The sequence below is a fragment of the Falco peregrinus genome, chromosome 8 (assembly GCF_023634155.1).
Source record: "Falco peregrinus isolate bFalPer1 chromosome 8, bFalPer1.pri, whole genome shotgun sequence".
Classification (NCBI taxonomy): domain Eukaryota; kingdom Metazoa; phylum Chordata; class Aves; order Falconiformes; family Falconidae; genus Falco; species Falco peregrinus.
The window spans coordinates 19860716-19882236 of record NC_073728.1 but is presented as its reverse complement, the minus strand read 5'-3'; the positions used below and the strand labels follow the sequence as shown (position 1 = coordinate 19882236).

The following is a 21521-nucleotide window of genomic DNA, read 5'->3' as shown; positions in this document are numbered from 1 at the left end:
GTTTTCTCCAATCCACTGTGGCAAAACAGCGATAAAGACCTGAATAATACAAAGAGCTACATATGTCCTCAAGATGAAATATTTACATGAGAAATAGGAAAGGATACCTAACTAAAAGCCCTTTAAAAATTATCTCGGGCAGCTTATTGACATCACTCTCAGGAGAGATCAAATCAGAAAAAATGGTACTCTGACCATGAAACCAGCAACAGACTTTAGAGAAGTTCATGAATCATGCTGTCCAAACTGAGATACAGAAGGTGGCATCAAGAAGAGTACCTCTGTGGTGTGGCCCAGATCACACAGAGAGCGAATCAGGCCAGTGTAAAGAAATGATGAGTATATGCAACGGCTCTGGAGAACAGTACAACCTGAAATGCCCACGACCAGAGGCAGAGCGTGCTGAAGAACTGAAGAAGAGTTGGATCACTTGATGTAAGGCTTCCCCCTCTCGGCACATCAGCCCAGGGTGCTCAGACTCTGTTGCAGGCAGAGCTCACAGCGCTAACCAGCCCCGTGCTGCAGAGAGGGGACCTGGGGAGATGTGCTGGAGGTGCAGGAGCAAGCCCCACACTCCGCTTCTCACGCCCTGCCCTCAGGCACACGTCCTCGTCCTCGTCTGCTGCCATTTACTGACACTCTTGCTAGCATGTGACCAAAACCAAAGGCACTCCTGCCTTACATGGGTTGCTCAGCAATCGCTTTACTCCACCACGCATTTCCTAACCCTCCTTCTCCTGCATTACATAAGCTTCCCAGGGCTGATGTGCAGTTGCTAAGCAGTAATTTTGCATGACTAAAAAAGAAATCCGTGATTGCTAGGTTCACTAAATGTTTTTTTCCCCGTATTGCAATGTAATTATAACAACGAAAACATTGCAGAACATTAATCAGCATGCAAAAATTAGGTCAGGAACAGAATGAGTATATCATAGATGCCTTTTAGAAGCCTTTACTTCTTCCTTTGCCATTGGAGGGGAAAGGGCAGGAAAAATTTGGTATTGCATAAAATCATAAATAACAGGGTTTTCCATCCTGTCAGCTAGTCTGGCATAAACGGAAGTTTGCCTTCTGAGACAAGCATGCAGCTTGCTTCCCTTACCCCAGAGCTCTCCAAAAGCCTGTGTATGGCCTCAACAGGCAGCACTTTTCCCTCTGCCCTGCGCTCCAAAATGGGAACAGCGACACATCCCTCCGGCAGGGAGCTGGAGGCAGACGCGGCCCCCATCCAGGGAAGGAGCCCTGCCACCAGGCGAGGGACGTGGGGAGCACGTGCTGCTCTCCCGAGGGGTGTCCCACGTGCCACGCGTAGCAAGTCCAACGCACCACACAGATGCCAGGCTGCTGCACATCACTGCGGGTCTCCCGGCAAGGGGGCCTGGACCAAGGGGCTCCTTGCCCAGCCTGTCTCCACCCAGGACATCTTTTGCACTGAGCTACAGAGGCTTGGCCTGGCTGATAAGAGGTCAGGTAACCCTGTGCTACACCACTGGGCTAATTCACTGCTGGGACATTCCTGAAATTGCTGCAAGATTTTTTTGCCTTTTTTCCTTTCCATCCTAAAGCTCCTAATTATGCCTCCAAGCACTGTCCTAAATAGTTTTTTTCCCCTCAAGAGCTGTGATATGTAATTTTTGCTAGACATAAAAATCTGACAGTTTTTCACTGCCTCCATAATTTTTACTAATCTTGCCTTCCTTTATCCTTGTTGAAGACCTCCTTTCCCTCACAATCTGTGCAAGTTCCTTGACTGCCACCAACTCATACGTCTTGCTAGTGCCTCTCATTTCTTTCTTAGAAGCCCGAGGAAGAAGTTTTCCTCAGTTTAAATCCTTTCTTCCCCTCTTTTTGACTGTGGCCAACTGCCTTTCGATAACACATTGCCAGTGAGGCGGCTCCAGTGTCTGCAACCCCCAGGCTGCAGCCACGTACCCCTCGGCACTGGAGACGGTAAGGTCAACTCCTGAGCTAGGGATAACATGCATTTTTCCTGGATATCAACTCCTTCAGAGATCAACTTAGTGATAGCTTTTACCTCTTACAGACCTAGGTTATTTATTGTATTGTAATTTAACTAATACAAATACTAAAAATACCAGTTTTCTGCATGTCATTAAAAAAATGAAGCTTAAATCATGTAATTAAATGCAAAGTATCTTCCTGGTCAGCAAAAAGAAGTATAAAATTCACCGCAAAGACAACATTTATTTCTACACTACCTGCTTTAATGGTTACCGCTCAGGAAAGATCAGTTTCATTAAGACAGTAGCAAAACCAAGACTAAAATGGAGACTTTGCCTAGACACTTAATGAAAAATCCCAATTAAATTGAAGAGATTTAAAAGAGTAGTCACTGGATACAGATTCCAGGGATTCAAAGTCAAGAGAGTACTTCACTGACCGCTGGGGCCCCCATCCCCACCGACCTGTCCCTAACGCAACGTACAGCCTGTGTTGGAACCCCAGAGACACCTGCTCTGTGAGGGGCGGGGGGGGCAGTTTGTGCCCCACAGGGTGAGCAGCGCGGTGACCAGACACTGTCAATCTTAATTGTTTGAATATTGCAATTATTTGGCATTAAACGTGTTCTGAAGCTTTATCATCACCTGGCATGCAGTTTCCTTCATATCTCATCAGAACGTGAGAATTGGGGGAAAGCAAGTGTGCTTGTGACGGCAGGGACTGCTGCCCGGCCGCTGAGCGCCACGAGTGGGTCAGACACACGCGTGTGGAACCTCGCCAGCACGGTTCAGAAAAAAACGCTCTCTCCTGACCATGGACACGATGACACAGAAGTGCTGCCACGCCAGGGAGCTGAGAACTGACTGCAGTGACAGGGCCCGAGCCAGGTGCCCTGGAAGGGAAGGCAGGAGTGATGGATGGCCTGGGGACTGGGATACACAGGGCCACTAGGGTCCGAGCGAGGACTGGGATACACAGGGCCATAAGAGTCTGAGGGGTGAAGAAATACATCGCATGCTGTCGAGGCAGCGGGGGGAAGCATGGTATGTTTAGGAGAGGACTTGGAACAAGGCAGCAGTGAACATATGTGGCTGCTGGAGAGTGCAAGGCAGATGTGACTGGGAAGCATATGGGCCATTGCACTTGGGCTGGGGGCAGGGGGGCAAGGCTGTGGTCAGAGACATAATTTTCCAACTGTGTCGGTTCATTGGGATAAATGAAGTGATAATGTGCACTAATTAATACAGGAATTATAGCAGCAACCAACTTTTAGTGCTACAGAAGATTAAAAAAAACCCCAAACAAAACCTTAGATTCTTTCAAAACCTTCCCCCAGTTCTGCCCCTCCAGTAGCCCCCCAGCCGTGCTCCCCGAGTTACCAGCGTGCATCCCCAGTTTCACCCTTTTCTTCGTAGGATCCTTCACTCCCCCCTTCCAGGGGAGCTGTAGCAGAGCTGCCTTCTCCCCTCTCCTGGCCAGGCACGTAAGAGAAGGGGTGGGCACAGGGAGGAACCTTAACGCTGACAGGAAGGGAGCACAGCTGGCTCTGATTGCCAGGGGATTATTCCTCCTCCTCCGGATGGTGTTTGCAGGGCAGGCCCAAGTGCTTGCGCCACAGCTGAGTGCTTTAAGTGCAAAGTGAGTGTTCTGTGATGTATTTGCATTTGAAATTCAGTGGTGTATCCATCTGCTTTGGGCAGCTACAACTGCATAATGGTAAACTGCAATTCCAGTTTGTATATATATTGTATAACTATATATATATATAAAAAATAAGTAGATGGCTTGACGATAATTTTTTGCTTTGCTTAAGAGCTTTAAAGCATTTTTGAGAAGCACCTAATGAAGAAAGACATTTTCAAACTAAAGACGAATTTGTGGGAACCTTAGTAAAGTGTCAGGTTCCAAAGTATTTAGATCAGAATGGCTGTGTCGAAACTGCTAAAGCTCTAACTCAATTTAAGTCAGAGGTTGTTCAGGGTTGAAGCATCAATGTAAAAAAATGAAACAAACAGTATTTTTGAAACATGTTTGTTAAGTGAAAATAAATAGCTTAACGTTAGAGTTCTAAAAGCAAAATTTAATAAATTAATGTATGCATGCCAGATAAAAATACAAAATTACAATCAAAATAGCAATAATAATAAAGGAACACTGTTCAGCATTGCAGATTTCACTGCAACCACCATAAACATCATGGAGAATTACTTAAAGTAACGTTTAAAGTACACATTTTGTTTCTGTTAAAAACAAATTACTATATGATGAAAAAACTGAAAGAAACCCAAGAAGAAATCGGCCCCAAAAGTGGCAGAGAATGATATGAAATGTCAGTAAACTGCCAGAGGCTCCATTTCACGTCAGCCTTCTTTTTAGTATCAGAAACCAATTACATAGAACATAAAAGCAAATTCACAACAGGTTTACACAGAGAAACATGCTGAATTACAATCACAAACTATCCAGAACAAAGATGCTGCACCAGTTCAGTTGTTTTCTTCATGGAATGAGTCTCACCAGAACAGGGAGAACAGGGAGCAAATCATGCAATAGCTTTAGGCTTTTTGTCTTTTATTTTAACATGATAAACACCCAGGATTACTAGTACTGGAAAGTATGTGTTAACCTTTTTCAACATCAGCTGAATGGCACTACAGAAATGACAAAGAGTTCCTTCATTTTTATCCTGAATACATTGAAAGCTCTAGCAAATATGGAATTCAGCAACAAGAACCATTAAATTACTTTAAAATATTCCTTCATCCATAGAACATGGTTGCTTCCTTTTTTATTACAAAACCCCCAAAATATTCAAAATAAAATGTCTTCATTTTTTATAAGCATCTCCACCACAAGTCTCTGATAACGGATGTCATTCAACGCAGCCATTGCATCCAGCTCTGGTGCTCTCATAAGAGTTGGTCCGAAAACTATGCCCAGATTCTCTGCACTCATCAGATTTTCCTTTTCATGGAGCGTTACTCTGTAAAAAAAGGACAGTGTTTTTCACATTCCTTCCAGGCCAAACCATGCCTGGATATGCTTGAAAACCAAGGAGACTGGAAATACTCGCCTCTTCCCAAAGCCTCAGAGAGGCTGCCATTTCCAGCAGGATACATACAGAAGCACTGGGTGAAATGCTCAGAAGTTAAGAGTGCAAATGCTGTGTGGGCTTAGAGTGACTCAAATACCTCTGTCCTACCACGCACACAGACCATGTTTACTTGCAGGAGGAATCGGTACTCTGGGGCGAGGGAGGGGCCTGGGGGGTGATTTCAGACAAATCAGAACAACTTTGCTTTTGCTCTTTACAGTGGCACCACACGGAAGCCGTCCCTCCGGGGGGCAGGCTGTGCTGGTTATTAGGTTAGCAGCTTTATGGTCACTAGAGACTTTCTACTGTGCCCACCCAGGTGGGATTCTGCCCAGGTCCCCCTGGTGGCATGGCTCCACGTGGACACACCGGTCCTCTCTTGTGACTAGACAGTGATGGGGGTGAAGCACAGCTCGTGTGGATTCCCTGCCTTTAGGCACTGTGGGCTAACAGTGCTAAGCTGCACACCTGGTTCCTCTCCGAGACAAATGATGCCCTGTGGCATGTATTAAGAAAACCTGAATCATCACTTTGGGGCAGCTTTGAAACCTCCAAGGTCTCACTGTAACCTCATTTGCACCAATAAGCAGGTCATTACACGTGTGCTCCGACAGACCCGCTTCCACCCTTCCCCTTCCCGGGGCCCTCAGCAGCTGAGCCCCCAGCCCAGGGCAGCCTCCCCCCGCCTGCCTCCCATCTGCCGGAGAGGAGGAGGTGGGGAGGCTGCGTTCTGCTGCCCCACAGGAATCCGACCTGTTCAAAGCTGCAGGCTGAGGCCCTGCCATGGGCAGGTTTGCAGGCCACCTCCAGAAATGTAATTTACCCAAGACTTACACCTACAGGAGATGCAACCTCTGCCAGGGCTACCGCAGAAACATGTCTGCTCAGCAAATGCCAGAAGGGTCACCGCTGCCCTGCCACGATGGTCCCCAGGGTCACCGGGTGGTATTTCTTAATGTGGGCTCAGAGGGAGCTTGTGCCCTCCTGTGTGCTCAGCGTGGAGCTGAGGGTCGCACGGTGGGGGCGGCAGGGGGACAGCCTGCTGGGGTGCCCTGGCTCTGCCCGCGGCCATCGCGGCTGCCCGCAGCAGGCAGGCACAAACATGCCTGGAGCCTGAGCTTCTGCCGTGGCTTATCCTGGCGAATTGCCCCGCTCAAGGGAACAGATTTAGATGATGCAAATGTTTTCATACACATGATGGCTTCAAGAACACATAAGGATTCTCAGAAACAACTAAGAACCCAGGGACAGGGACTGAAAGGGTCTGGCTAAATTTTTTCTCTTTCCACCACTCTGGTATCCTGCATTCATGAACAAATCCTTCGGTATTAAAAAAAAATAATAAAAAAAATTCAAGGCTTTTTTTCTCCTTTTTTTCCCCCTCTGCCTTAATTTTTATTTTAAAACAAGTCAGATTGATTTTTCCAGGCTACTGTGCCTTCAGTCTGTAATTAATCCAAATAAAGGAGCTCTGTCTGGTTACCTGAATTCAGCAGCAGGACAACAACCTGTCGAGCACCATGTCTCTTTTTAACAAATGTATTAAAAGCAAGTTTAAAAATGAGTGGATTTTGTCACGCTTCTACCGTATCATTCACCTATACAACGTGCAAAAGCAACTTGCTAATTAGAGCAGCAACAGCTACCCCTGAACAGGGTAAGGAAAAATTAACTTCACACTTCACAAGCAGTAAGGTGGGTTTTTTTGCTCCTGTGTCTCTCATCCCTGTGTCTGTCCTAAAACATCCATTAGAAACACTGAAATAAATGGACAAATCAGGCAGAAACCCTGTGGCTGAATTTTGCCTGAGGCACTCAGCAGAGTCAACATATTCCTACTTCTAGAAGAACTGCAAAAGGAAAAAAACAGAAGAGAGCTGAAAATGAAGTATTTTTCTAAGGAAAGGGAATGATTCTTATATATTGACAGTAAGTTCATGTTACTTGAGAAACTAAAATGGATACCCTAACACACCACACTGATTTTCCCCCCCCTGGTTTTCTGAAAGAAAGAGAACCTGTGCTGTTGTACTGGATATTCATCTGTCAGTCTCACTCTAACAATTTTTCAGCCTACTGACCAATTTCAATTGTGTCTTGGGGAGCAGGAGAAACCTCAGACAGAATTTATGCTCCTATGGTTTTGAGAAGGCAGCGGGTGGAACAAGGGGCTCCACGCTGACAAGGAACAGCTGGCAGACCTCACCAGACCTGCAGCTGGAGGGCCAATTAACACTGTGCCTAACTGGCAGCAGCTAAAGCCTAGTGTCTGCTGTCTTTTTTAGGGTCTCAGAGACGAGCAGGGTAGACGAGTCTTGGCAGAAAAAGACATCAATCTGTAGCCACTAAGCTGTATTAGCTCCTTGCCCAGGGAGTGACTTTATTACTCCCAGAGGTATGAATGGCTTGTTTACCATTAATATTCACTGCAATCTGAAATGCAGAACAATTTTGTTGTTCGACTTTCATGTTTCAAAACTGCATTTTTTTACTTATTTCCTTCAAGTGCTTTGCAAGTGCTTTAAGTGGGATAAACCCCAGTGTTTGTGTATTCACTGCTGTGCAGACTATAATTCCCTGCCACAGTCCATCTCCACGATTTGGTGGGCCTTGCCCAGACTTTTCTGGACTTTGCTAAAAATGAGTTTGGGTTGAGAGTTCTTTCCAGCTAGTCCACCTACCTCTTCAGATGTGCCATGAGATACCGCAAGGTTTCACAGTGCGCAGGTGGCAGCAGTTTCAACGCCTCATGGAGAATTTCCAGCTGTTCATCCGGATCAGTGGTTTCTGAAACACAGATGTTCAACTGTCGCCACATGTACAGCTAGAATTCACACACAGAAAGACAACAATGGTAGCCTGAAGAGAAGACCAGGTCTCACAGCTCTGCTGAATTACTGATTCCCAGAATCTATCAAAACCTCACAGTGGAGGATTTGCCTGTGCAAAGAGGTGCTCAGAGCACTCTCAGGATGTGACTCGTTTTGGACAAAGAAAGCTCCTCAAAGCAAACTGCACTCCACCAAAAGATTCCCTGCAGGCCACTGAAAAAAGTTCCCCTGGCAATCCTTGATGACTGGACTAGTTTTGCACAAATAATCTACAGGTGCAACCCTGGGACAGCAGAAGGTACTGGGAACACTGCCATCAGCATCTTTGGCTGTGTCCATACAACTTGGAAAAAGCCTTCTCCAGAGGAGCAGTAAGGCCAGCATCTGGCCCTTGTTTTCTACCCATGGCTATCACACCTTTCCAGGTGTGGCTCGTGTGACTGCTACATTGCAGAGATGCTTCAGGCAGCCAGGACGCTTGTGAGAGATGTTCCAGCTGGGCTTATTGCCATGCTGGCAGATTCAGTGTCTGCAAGGCCAGCCTCGAAGGTGGCCTTAGGATGTGTGCTTATCAGCTTATGAAAACACTCAAAACGGACACCTCTAGAAACAAAGGACTTCTTATTTCTAAACATTTTCATAAATCACATTATTTCTGGCATCACAAAACCAACAGACTTAAAATGTCACTGTTAAGTACCAGGGGTTCATGCAAGACATACAAAGTGATGTAATTGGTAATGTGTGATGAAGAGGAAGCATTCCTGGTGACAAAGGCAATGAAAAATATAACCATGATCACGTAGCACCTTGCAGTCATGTCGTGCACGCAGTACATATTTACTCCTGCGATCCCTACTAAATAGGGCATGCAGGGTAAAAGCTGATGGGACAGCTATTAAATGAACAGGCAAGTACTGCACAAAAAGGAGAAGAAAAGGTTGAAAATGAGAATCAGGAGAAAAAACCTGTGACACTTACTTGCAGACTCCATAAACTTTGGGTAGGCATCATACGTGATGAGTGGAATTGGCAAATCCCTGAAGTACAGTTTAAGTGCACCAGTGATAATATTGATATCTTCATACATATTCACAGAAATATCAGCTTTTTCCCCATCTGTGTGGAAAAGGCACTGACATTAAAGCCTTGGAAATGTAAACAGATGTAAAACAGCACTCGCAAGAAAAATAATAACTCGCTTAAGCAAACATTATTAAAAAGGACACAACTACAGATGTTGGCCTTTATAAGCAAAACAGAGAGTTACTGGCTTGTGAAGTTCATACTTTCAGGATGAAAACCTCAACCATTTTTACAAGGAAACCTATCCTTCCTGCATTTAAAATGATTACAAAAACCTGCAGGTTTTCTTGGGGGGAAAAACCTGCCTACCTGATCTAGCAGTATCTATCTTGCATTAATGCGTGGGAGTTTAGCTATTTCTGAACATAGTGCATTGCCAAACAACACATTTGTCAGCAACGAAGGAGAAATCAGGGGAGTCTGGGATAAAAACCTTAAAGAAAGAAAACCAGCTTAGTCCCCAGCCTCCTTACTTTACAGGATAAACATGTGTTCACCATTTAGCTCCAGCATACTACCTACTCCTGACCACAGTGGACACAGATCCAGAACTTGGCTTCTCCAGTGCATCCCCACCCTGCTAACGCTGCAGAAGAGACAGATGTTGTCTGAGTAGGTCCAGTTCTCCAGAGAAACATGAGGGAGAGTTTCCAGCATGGATTTTGGCCTCGATTCCTACTGCGACAGGGGGACTGCAGCTGGAAAGCCTTTAATTTTCCCATTGCCTTTTCTCAGAGAGAAGGGTTTGTTCTCACTGACGTTCTTACAGACTGTAATAATTCAAACTTTGTTTGCACTATTGTATTCATCTTATTATTTTGGAGCTTTCATCCAGAAAGATGGATTTCAGTTGCACAGCCCTCTTAAGGTACTTTACCACTTGCCCTCTATCCCTCCCCCACCCCCCTGAGCGTAGTTTTACTTGCAAACTAGGGCAGTAGTTCAGAAAGCTTTGTCCTTTTCCATGCACATCATTACTGAAGCACAGACACTGATAGAAGGAGAAAAGTGGATTTTGGTCATAAAGGCCAAAGTGAAGCTGATAAGCATTTCTGATGGGAAGACTCCTCTTCTGCTAGCACAGCCGCCGGACTCCTTCAGACCCCTGATGCAGTGGAGCATGAGACAGACCAAGGCTGTGTAGAAAAATTGTGTATATTTAATACATCAGCACAAAGTTCCAGCATGCAGGAAAGATCGTACCTCTGTCAAATGCCATTTTGACATCTTCAATAAGATCACTAAATCCTGATACTCTGTATAGTCCTTCAGAATTAAGACCTGCAATGAACATTTTAACAAGACCAAAATTAATCTTGATTTTAGTTTCCTTCCACCCAGTTCTTCCTTTGCCAAGTTCTTCATTTAAGGCAGAAAAAGAAGACACATTTTAAAAGCCTTATGAGGCTTTTCTTTCAGAATGAAATCTTATCCTGGCCTTTTAACCCTGACCCTTGCATTAGCAGCACCGAATTCTGTTTACGCAAATGATTTCAGACCTGAAGAAACAAATTAAACCTATTACAACCAATTTAAAAATAACATGCTTGACGTTCAGTCATTATTTCAGAATGAAAACAAATACTCTAATTCTAGAAAAGGATACTTGGTGTGGGCTAGGGGAACTAGCAAGAGGGAACACATCAATACTAACTGCCTTTGTTTTAGCACGTTCACTTATTTTTAAAATAAAAATATTAAAGGAAAGGTAGGTGCCAATATATAACTGTAAAGCAGTGATTGTCCATTAAGCATTTTCTAGCAGAACCTATAAAAATTATAAATGGGTATGAACCATGAAACAATGCAAAGTGTAATATTAGCTGTGCAGGGTAATTGGCAGTCATAAAATGTCTTGTGCAAATCTGTTTTGAGCAATCATACATTCCGCAGAAATCCAGATGACCCAGATCAATCTAAACGGATTATCAGTAAAGCAACGAAAGCCCATTAACTATGCCTTACCTCTAGATTCAATTTCCCTAATGCACATATCTACTACCATTGGTCTCTTAGTGAAGTGTGCTTTTACTAGCGTTGTAAGGTCACAGCTGTACACTTTTTTGACATGCTTCAGGTCTGGCTTGCAGTCATTTGGGACCATCTTGGAACATTGCTTGTGCACATTTAAACCACAATCTGAGAGAAAAATGAAAATATGATTAGGCTGGTGTTTGGTGAAAACGTATCCCAAGGTCAGTACTGCACAGTACACGTCTCCTGCGGGATCTGACCTGATCTCACAGCTACTGCTTCTGTTGAGACCCCTTACCCATCAAATGTGTGAGGTAGGGACAGACCTGAACTAAGATTTTCTACCCAAGGCATTTCTTCTGTCCCTGGAAGATCTAACACAAAGCGACACACTTTCCATATGGTTTTTTGAATCAGGGTCTCAGAGTCAACTACGTTCCCCACCACTATTGCAGATGTTGCTACCATGATCTAAATCTTCCTCCCAAGTTGCTGCAGATCTAACACAGCTTTAACGTAGTCCTGGATTGTGGCACTGCAGACACCTCCTGGGGGAGATGAAGGTCGGGACTGGGTTTCAGAGGCGGCAGCCCCTCCGCAGCGTGCACTGGCGAGGCAGCCCCCAGACCCGAACCACTTCGGGGACCCCCACCCTCCTGCCAGGGGTGGCAGCCCATGTTGGTGCTGCTCATAGCAGGGTCTGTTCCCCAGCTCTGAGGAAAGCTGAGAAACAGGCACCGGGGTCACCAAGCTGGTGGGTGGTGACAGCAATTCTGACACCGTTTCACAGGGTGTTTCTGAAACAAAGTGTTGGCAGGCAGCAAAACAATGCTATTGACTTTGAAAAGGTCTCAGGAAAAAACTGTCCTTTTTTTTTTTTTAAACATAAACAACCCCACAGCTTTATTGTAAACATACTGAGAAAGAGGTTCAGTTTAAGTGAAACTTACTTGAAATCAGATTATAGAAAAGTATTCTGCCTAAAAAACACTCAGGGTTTTGGATGGAAAAATCTCAGGAAACAGCACCAATAATAGGATGAAGACTGTGATCAACACGAGCAGGCAGCAGGCCAGTGTCAGGAGCAGCCTCTGCCACTGCCCCCAGTAATTCTGCTGTCACTGCCACTTCTGCCTTCCACCAGACTCACAGGTGCTTGCGAGGAAAGAGCAACCGGCAGGAGAGGCAGCACCTCGCAGCCAGGGTGTTTGCCATGCAGTACGCACGGAGACTCCAGTTCTGCAAGCATTTCTGTACCTCACTGCATTGCCATTTGCGAGTCCCCTGGATTTCTGCAGAATTAAGGGATGCAGGAGCTTGAAGGATCAATGCCTTGACGAAAATTTGTAATTTCCTCTCCCACTGCAGTACTGAGTATCTGTCTATCCCCTTCGTATTTCATTCCTGATGATTTTGCCAATACTTGCATTTTCATTAATGCCCCATAGATTATTTGACTTTGCTCTTTCCAAAACAGTAAACCCCAGAACTCATCGCTAAGTTTAATTTCCACTAAGTCAGCTGCAGCCTGCTGCTAAAAGCACTTTGTTTACTTAACAGGCCTGTAAAGCAACCAGCTTTGTCACTTAGGATCCTCTGTAAAACTTCCAATCTCTGATTGCAATTAAAGTTCGGCATGTCACCTTCAATCAGTCAAAACTTGCACAGACCCTGATCCAGATGAAATGGCTGATTAAAATTCTCTTTAGCTATTTCTGTGCAGGAGTGACTCCCTGCCCTGCCAGGAGCAGTTAATGCACAAGACGGAGAGCTGCGAATGCCCAATTTCCCACCTGCTTGCGATTTCGCGCTGCGAACCCCCCTGGGGCAGAGCTGTGCCACGCAGCACCCAGCGCCCTGCCCACGGGCTGCACCATGAGGCCACCCCAGCGGCTGGCTCTGTCCCACAGCCCTCTTCTGGGCTCGCCCCAGGAGCTGCACATTACCGTGGGCTGTCCTGGAGCCCCAGGCACCTGCTGTCCCTCCAAGCGTGAAGTTCTCTTTGGTCACTTGGGTTCCTCCAGTGTTCACTTAGTTGCCTCATTTGTGACAGAGAGGAACTAGTAACAGCCAAAGCACTTGCTTTCACCAGAACACTGATTTATACTCCGCATTTAATCAGGGGTTTTAAGACCCCAAATCAGAAGGTGCATGACTACGTGATCTCTTTGATGCACAGCATCTGCCACACCTGTGGGTGTGGAACAAAGCAGCTCTGAGCACGCCAGCCAGCGCAGGCCAGGGGAGCTCTCCACCTACACTTCAAATGTCTATGCCCAGTGCTGCATTTTGCCTGAACTTTGAAAAACCAGGTCCCTCTGTGCTTTAAATAGGGAATCCAAATTCACTGGAAACGTGTGACCTGAACCCTTCAGTGCCTCATGCTTCAGCTGTAACACGGGAAGGAGAAGCTGTTCTTGCCTCCCCTGGGTCTTGCAGAAACAAGTCATTAAATGTTTGTGGAAACGCACGGGGGAAAAAACCTTACATCTCCAGTGTAAGGTCTGAATTCTGCGCCTTTAATAAGACCAGCACTTTTAACGACAAGAAGACAAAACACCGGATAGGTGCTATTAAGCAAGCTCTGCTTTCAGAATAAAGACAAAGTTGTGGAGTAAAAATCATACATAGTCAAATTAATTGGAGGCAATAACTTAACAAACACACAGAAGGGAAGCAAATTAACACTACACGGGAAATCTTAATTCTTGATTTATTTTGAAACGTCAACTTTGCAATAATAGTACTTACAAATTCAAATATAATTATTATACACAGAATTCCTAGAACTCCTGCATGAAGCACCTATTCCAACATGTGTGAAATGCTCTAGTATGTCAAAAGTGATGCCTAGAAGACTGGAATAGTAGTGTCTCGCTCATGAGGCCTCATAGGCGATTTTGTGAGTGCAAATTAGCTGCTTCACACAAACAGCAATATAGCCCAAAGTCATGTTTCTGGGAATCCAAGGATAATTAAGACTAAAATATATTTAAAAAAAAAAAAAAAAAGGAAAAATGTGCTTCCAAGTATCTTACACTTGACTTCAAACAATTATCGCATTCACTGAGATCATCCTAACTATATTTATATACAAGAAAGTTTCATTTCATTAAAGTATCTAACTTACAGAGATGTTTTTAATGTGAAAACCTTGCTTCTGAAAATAATTGTTATTGCTAATCCCATAGATTCAAATGGGCTTTGGATCTGTCCTCATTAATATCAGAAAAATAATTACAAATGCAAAAGTCAACGTTTCTTCTCTCTCATTTGTTTAGATTTTATGTACCAGTTCACTGCTTAAGGGCTTACAAACACTCCCGAGAAACATTTAAAACCTAGAAATACTTCAGATACCTAATGCTCAGGAAATGCATGAGCACTACATTCAATATTACTGGGCTTTGCAGTGTTCTCCTAACAATCAAGGCTCTTTGCCTCTTTTGTAAGCGTAGGAAATCACCTTACTTTAGCAATTCCGCATCAATAAATACTTCTAGGAGACTTCAGTGAATTTGGAACAGAAAACCTGTATTTTTTCCAATAAAGAAGCTGAAACTCACCAACGCTTTGCTTCCTACCAGGTGGGCCCCTCTCCCCAGCTAACAATACTTCACGGAAGCAGAACAGCCACATCTTAGTCACTGGTCTCTGGTTCAGTTGGTAACTTAGGATGAAGGATGATGCCTTGCTAACTCCAACAAGGTAAAAAGCACAATGGCAGGACGTCAGTCTTCCTCTCCACAGAGCACTGGGAACGTGCCAGCCTTTAACTATACTCTGCTTACTTGCTAGTACTAAAAGACAGGAATTATGCTGCAAATTGCATATCATTAAATAAAAATGCCCTCTGTTCTCATTGCAGATGCTTCATGAAAGCTTCAAACCCCATCATTTTAGAATCAGCTAGGAAGGAATGAGAAAGCTGAGTCCTGAATCTCTCCATGTGGTGAAATCTTAGGACTGCCTGCCTTGTTTGCACATGAGCTTCACTATTTCGCTGGGTTTGTTAAGACCAAGGGGATTCTCTTGATTTCAGATTTAGGGTCTATTTAATTTTGGTTATATCAAAATAAATCCAGAACAGCTAAGTTGGCATTAGCAGCTTTGCCTCGGTTCTAAAGTAACCAGGAGCCTTATCCATTTCTTACAGAAGTTCATCAGAGCTTACCTGCTAGCTGGCTATACAAACTGGTGAGGAGCTGAAGAAAAATCCCCCTAAAGCACTGTATCTGCTGATAACTCCTATAATAATACAGGGCAGATTTAAAAGATGCAGTCATGAACCCCTGCAGCTCAATAGGAAAACTTCTCCTGACTTCAGTTAATCAGAATTTCACCTTATACAGGGATGATTGCTCAGGACTAGAATTGTAAGTCGTGCTTACTACTCCTTTTTACAGTGCTATCAAACTGTGGCCACCTTTCAAATACACCAAATGTGAAATTCAAGGCTTTATAGGAAGTTTGGAAATTTAGAAAAAAAAGTAATTGTAGATGACAGGTTTAAAAAAGTCTGCAATAAGCTGCCCTGACTCTAATGGCATATTGATCTAAGAGTTCAGGTAGGCTGTGACATTACTTCTGTGAGAGGTATTAAATTTAAAACCAGCCTGACAACAGTTTCCTATGATGCCTACGAAAAATGCTTGGTAACGTTTTAGAAACAGCTAATACTGATGCTAGTCCACTGGGCTGAAAGAACAAATAACATGTTCATATTAATGCCTGAGCAGAGCCAAAGATACATGTACATTAATACCGCCCCACGAGCACACATTATAAATATTTGCACAGACTAAAATATACTTAGCTGTTGCTTTTTGTTATGCTGATTTGACTTTAGCCAGTTTTAGCTTTCCTTTCGTTTATGATTTACTGGCTAATATGGCTGCTGATCACGCACCATTAGAACAATACTGTATGCTACATACATCACTCTAATTATATTTTTGAATTATCACAAAGAAAAGGTATGCATTTTGTCACTCTGAGGAGCTAAAAGGTAGATTTACATTACCTGCAAAGAGTTCTGAAAGGCTCTTCAGAGGTTTATGGTAAGCGTGGGAGGGTGGGAAGCGCAGGTCTGCTGTGGTACGTGCCAGGTGGGATAACACCCCCACCTTCGGCATGCCGACATGCAAAGACAACAGGTTCTATGCAGGCACAAAATACCGGCATTGTTACTTTTGCAAGGGTGAAAAGGTTAGAAAGGAATTTGCTCTCATACATCAATCACGAGCTAGTAGCTTTCCTTTAATAATTTAATGCTTTTTTCTGTAGCAGAGGAAGCAATGTTTTCTGTTCCCTCAGATGCAGTGTGTGAACAAGCGTGTGAACGCAGCAACCCCGCTGGCCCTGCGCGCTGCACTTTTTGCTTCCAAGCACAGGGCGGGGGGGTGCTGTGAACATCTGCCCTCCCCCTCCTCGGCAGAGCTGTTCCGGCCCGGGTGGCCATGCTGATGCTGCTACACTGCATTCGTGCATGCCATTTGTTAACGTGCAATGCACATCTGGAAGCAACCTTGGTTCCGCCAGAGCCGTAAGCCACTTTATTAAGCAGCGCTGCGGCAAAAAATTGCTTCCAAACACACATGTATGCTCCCCCAAGCCTGCTTTCATCCATACTACCACATCATGCACTATAGGGTACATTATTCGTTAGGAAAGAATTTTTAGAGGGCAGCTAGTTACTTGGCAACAAAATTACCTAATACTACAGAAAAATCAGGGCTTATGAAATTAAAAAAAAGCCCATCGAGCAAGCCAATCTCCCCTTATCCCAAATCAAAAGGATATATATATAGAGATATATATCCGGGCCTCCAAAAGCTTGACACGTTTGATGATGACGGTTTGATTTTATGGAAGTCTTGAAAGATCAAAGTCAGTTTGTTCAAAAACTTCCCTGGCTTCTGGCCACGACACCTGCCTACCTTCTCAACAGCTCCCCTGACGGGCCGCTGGCTTGCTCAAGGCTTCCAGGTCTGTGTGGGCTTGGAGATAAAGCTGCTTTTAGGACTCACAGTTTCAAGAACATATAGCTCCAGAATAGCTTCCCCATGGGAACAGCTCTGAAGCAAGGCTCTGTTGCCTGATTAGCATTTCAAAATTTTGGAGCTCATTCCTTGCAGGAACACCATCAGATCCTGAGCTGGTGGAACAGCCCGTCAGGCAGCACGCATTTCTCCTCCAGCAGCATCACCACCTGCCCGGGGTGGGCAGGGACTGTCCTCCAACCAGTCCTCTTCTCACGGCCCTGACCTCTGTGGCTTTGCTTTGCTCTAGTTCCCTTTTTGGGCTGCCTGTCCGTGTCCTGCATAGTCGGGGAAACTAGCAGATCCTGGGTGCACATCTCAGAAGAAACTTGGATGCATTTTTAAGGTACAAGTGTGAGTAGAATGGGAGCTTATCACGACCGAGGCATGCCAGATACCTCAAGAGCAGACAACACAATGAGCACATCTTGCCTTCCCCTTTGCTGAGCCACATCACTAGACCATCAGCCATTCTTCCAGGCACTAAAAGCATGAGCCCTGTACCTGCAGAACTAATGCCTAAGGATGGGCAGTCCCCTTTGTGTTCTCCTTCATCCTTGACACACCAGTGGAGCAACACAGGGCTGTCCAATGCCAGGGATTCAATAGCAAGGCAAAACAAAAAAGCAAATGAAATGGGGCAGTTGTATGTTTTTTCAATTGCTGGAGAAAGAAACAGATGAAATGGGGAAATTAAACACTTCAGTGGTAATTCACAAAACAATCCTGCTTTGAGACTGTACTTCAACTTTTCTGAAAACGTACTCCTGGGGCTTACTGTGGTTAGGGCTGGCAGCAATACAGCTTGGCCTCAGCCAGTGGCAGCTGGTTGCCTCCACACTGATAGTTCAGCTGCAACTTTATTTCTACCAGTTCTTTAGAGCAAAGTTATCTACTCCAAGGAAAGCAAAAATAACCGCTACATGGGTGGGAGGCTGAGATAGTTCAGAGCAAATCAAGGCAGCAGAGATGTTGCTTCACGTACAGCCTCAGACAGCGGTGCTGCCTGGTGTTAAAAGGAGCAGCCCAAAATGCTATCAAAAGCATCCAGTGAAATACAGTCCAAAAAATTACCTTTCCTTTAAGACAAGCTAACTGATGCTCTTAAACCAGACTGTTCCAAAAAAAAAATAAATCTTCTGATTAAATCACTTAAGGACTATAAGCGAAAGGGTACAGAGGAAGGATGAGATTATACAGTAACTTGAACAGTTCTGATGGGCTGGGAAAGGGGACAGGACATACACAGCAGCTTTAATAGTCTGCTTGTCTACAAGTCTACTTGGGTAGTACACTAACAGCACCATTAATGCCATCCTTTAGTCTCTGAGAACACACACTGTTCTCTGTTAATGCTACTGAGTATTACGTGTTTGCATAATTCATAAAATTAACTCCCTGGTTCATATCTGCAAATTTTCTTTGGATATTGTTATAGTTTCTCTCCTGAAAACATTCTGGGCAATGGGATGAGCCCTGTGAGCATGGAGGAGCCTTATACAGGAGGAATGTAATTAGGAATACATTTTTTTTTTTTAAGTTCATGCATTGGATTTTGAGCCGGGGTAAACTCTTATGTCTTCATTAGCTTCTGCTCAGTTTCAGTGTTTACACAAGCTGGTGGCATTATAATTTCAAACACTTCTTCAGTCATTTCTACTTATGGCAAAAGCCTGCAGGAAAGCATGTTGGAGATGGAGCACGCTGTCAGAAAAGGCAGATTCCTTGCATACAGATAATCTTCATCTCACAAAAATTTTAAGGGTCTGTGGCTAGGATGCAAAAACTGGAAGCATGACCCTCTGAGGCAGTAGGGCAGATGCCTATTATAAGGACTGATTCTAAGGGAGCAAATCTGTCTTTAAAGAAATTGATGAAATAAAGATCAAATTTGAGAGAATAACATTTAAGGAAAAAGAAATTATTCCTGTTTTGCCGGATATACCTCCAGCGGAAGTCAGACTACAAAGTAAGTCCACCAATTCATTTCCTACATGATCTAAATCTTGGACATCACCCTAAGTCTCAATGCTGAAAGACAAAGTCTTGTCATGTGTGGCAGCTTGCATTAATGCAAAAACCTTTGTAGTCAAGACGACAGCTAGCATCTTACTTCAACCAATAACCACCCTTCAGGTGGCAAACATGGTGCCTACATTTACCCCTTATCTTTACGGAAGGCCATATACTCCTCCTCCTTTGCCTGCCCCAAAACCCGAACAAGGGTAAGCTAGGGAGAATCATCTTCTAGGAGTTAATCATACAGGACTGTACCTGATAAGATACTGAACACACTCAAGGCTGTATTTTGGCAGAGAGGGACACATTCAGTCATGCTGGACTGCAACAAAGCATGAGTCAAGGCAGTTCAAGTTGCTAAGGCATCCTTGCCGGTTGCTATGGCATGTGTGCTGTTATGAATGGTTAGTTCTGGTTTATTATTTTTCAAAGGATTGCCTTAGTTTCTGTAACAAACTAATCTATCAGCCATTAGAAACATGGCTTTTTCCATTAGATGTTTCCATTTCCATTAGAAACATCCACTTTTTCCTCCGGCTCCTCCTCCTTTCTGAAATGGGTGACATTTATCTTTGTTGTCCAGTCTTGGACTGTCCCACACTTATCTTCTTGGATGTTTTTGTGCTTCTGCAAAGAAGAGGATTTTAAATGGTTGAGAATAGCCCATGCAGTAATCCATTTGTATCTGTTAAACTTATCACTTTGGTACAGCAAATACGAGTCCAGACTCCTCTTGAGATGTGCAACTGTTTGCTATAAAAAGCAAATGCTTTAAAAAGTATAAAATTGCATATGATCAGTGCCGTTTCGCTTATAGGTATTTTCAATAAAATGATTATACAGACCACCAAACAGATTTTGTGCGCTTCCCTGGAGTGGCATCAAACCCCATTTGAATGCAAGTGGGCTGCCTCCTGCTAAAAGCTGTAATTTTTTTGAAGTACAAACCCACTCTGAAAAGCAATGGCCTCATGTGGCTCCTTGTTTACTGTGCCTCATTGTTTCCATATTAAAATGGCTCAGTTCAGAAGCAAAATGATTACTTTTTTTTTTTTTTTTTTCTCCTGGAAAGACACCCCCACTCTGAGACCCGCATAAACTCAGCCAAATTCACAGCACTCAAATCTGAGCTCTTCCGCACTAGTACATTAACACTGCTTACACAGGTCCTCGCTATGTGTCTGCACGCCTCTGACTTGCCCAGATTTGTGCAGCCTCTGGCTCTGAGGGCTTGCACAGCCACAGGTGATAGAAGCAGACAGCCACTGCTGAAAGTGAGGCATAGGCAAGGCAGACTGGGGACCGCCTGAGCCTGTCCTGCCATCTCCATGTCCACACGGCTCTGCCTGGAGTCCCTCTCCTCTACCCACCTGCTGATGTATATGAAATTTATGCGAACAAAGTCACCTGGGAAGGTTCTCTGTCAGCTACGGCTGAGATGGCTAAAAGCTAGCCTTGCGGTGAGGGCAGGGCAAGTGCAGTGGGTTGGCTGCAACGTGTGCCCCCTTGGGAAAGCCCAACTCTCCTGCTCCTCAACCCCAAGCAAGCCACGCAGGACACACTGCAGCAACCAGATCCACCAGGCTGCAGAAGCGCCGCTCGGCAGCCTCGCCACCACACGGCTCCTCACCTGCTCCTCCTCACACCCTGGCTGATGCTGCTGCACATCAGCAGCTTGCTTGGCTGTGCCCAATGACCCCAAGCCTGAAAAACCTCAGCATCCCCCTGCCCCAACACCTTGCTGACACTTCAGCAAGCAAGTGCATGTATTTTATATTTTAATATAGAAGTAAGATCACAGAAATTACTAGAAGCTACCAACAGCGATATGAAACCTTACACAAGACAGAAAGCCCTAATTATAGTTTCTAAACCTATGAAGTCATCTAATACACATATGTTCCTCTACACTGCAAGGAGCAAAAAGGAGACATACAGTACTTACTACCATCCTCATAAGGAGGAAAGAAAACCAGACTTTGGAAGCCTTTAGAAATTCATAATTTACAAAAATCTGCACAAAACCAGAAAATCAGCTCCACTTCAGTTAAAAAAAAAGGAGGGGGCGGGGCGCAGTACAAAGTCATAAGCACTTCAGGTTTAATTACAAAAGCAATATTATTTGTTCATTCCACAGTGCCACGCAGCATTGCAAGCCTCCACTTGCTTCACAAACTCACTGTTTGTTTTTATTGATTTTCTGGATTAAAGTTACTTAACATAAATCTGAAAAGTAATTTATATTTCTCCTAGATGCCAAAACTGAGGAATCTACCTTAGGTGAGGAAGGAAGATGGCACACTCACTGGCTCATGTGTCATCAAAAAATGACTACTTAAATCAGAAAACGATTCAAGAAGAAAATAAGGCTTCCTCTTTCTCTTCTAGCACTGTACACACTGTGGAAAACCAACAGCAGTAAAAAGTACTAAAAATCTTCATTCATAAGTGAAGGACACGGCTGCAACCCCAAATACTTGGTAGGGGCAAAATACTGCGAAAGGAAACACCATT

At 44.3% G+C, this 21521-nt stretch overlaps 1 protein-coding gene across 3 annotated transcripts in view; it reads right to left on the bottom strand.

Moving 5' to 3' along the window:
* Positions 1 to 4021: 4021 nt before the first annotated feature.
* The window catches only part of CHN1 (chimerin 1), a 103720-nt gene continuing 86220 nt past the window's right edge, over positions 4022 to 21521 (bottom strand). For all 3 annotated transcript variants that reach the window (XM_055812861.1, XM_055812864.1, XM_055812862.1), the window contains 5 exons: positions 10939 to 11112; positions 10177 to 10254; positions 8869 to 9006; positions 7738 to 7843; positions 4022 to 4945 (listed from right to left, as the gene is read on the bottom strand). In XM_055812861.1, the coding sequence (XP_055668836.1) occupies positions 4774 to 4945; positions 7738 to 7843; positions 8869 to 9006; positions 10177 to 10254; positions 10939 to 11112 (668 nt within the window). In that variant the 3' untranslated portion in view covers positions 4022 to 4773. The remainder of the gene's footprint in view (positions 4946 to 7737; positions 7844 to 8868; positions 9007 to 10176; positions 10255 to 10938; positions 11113 to 21521) is intronic.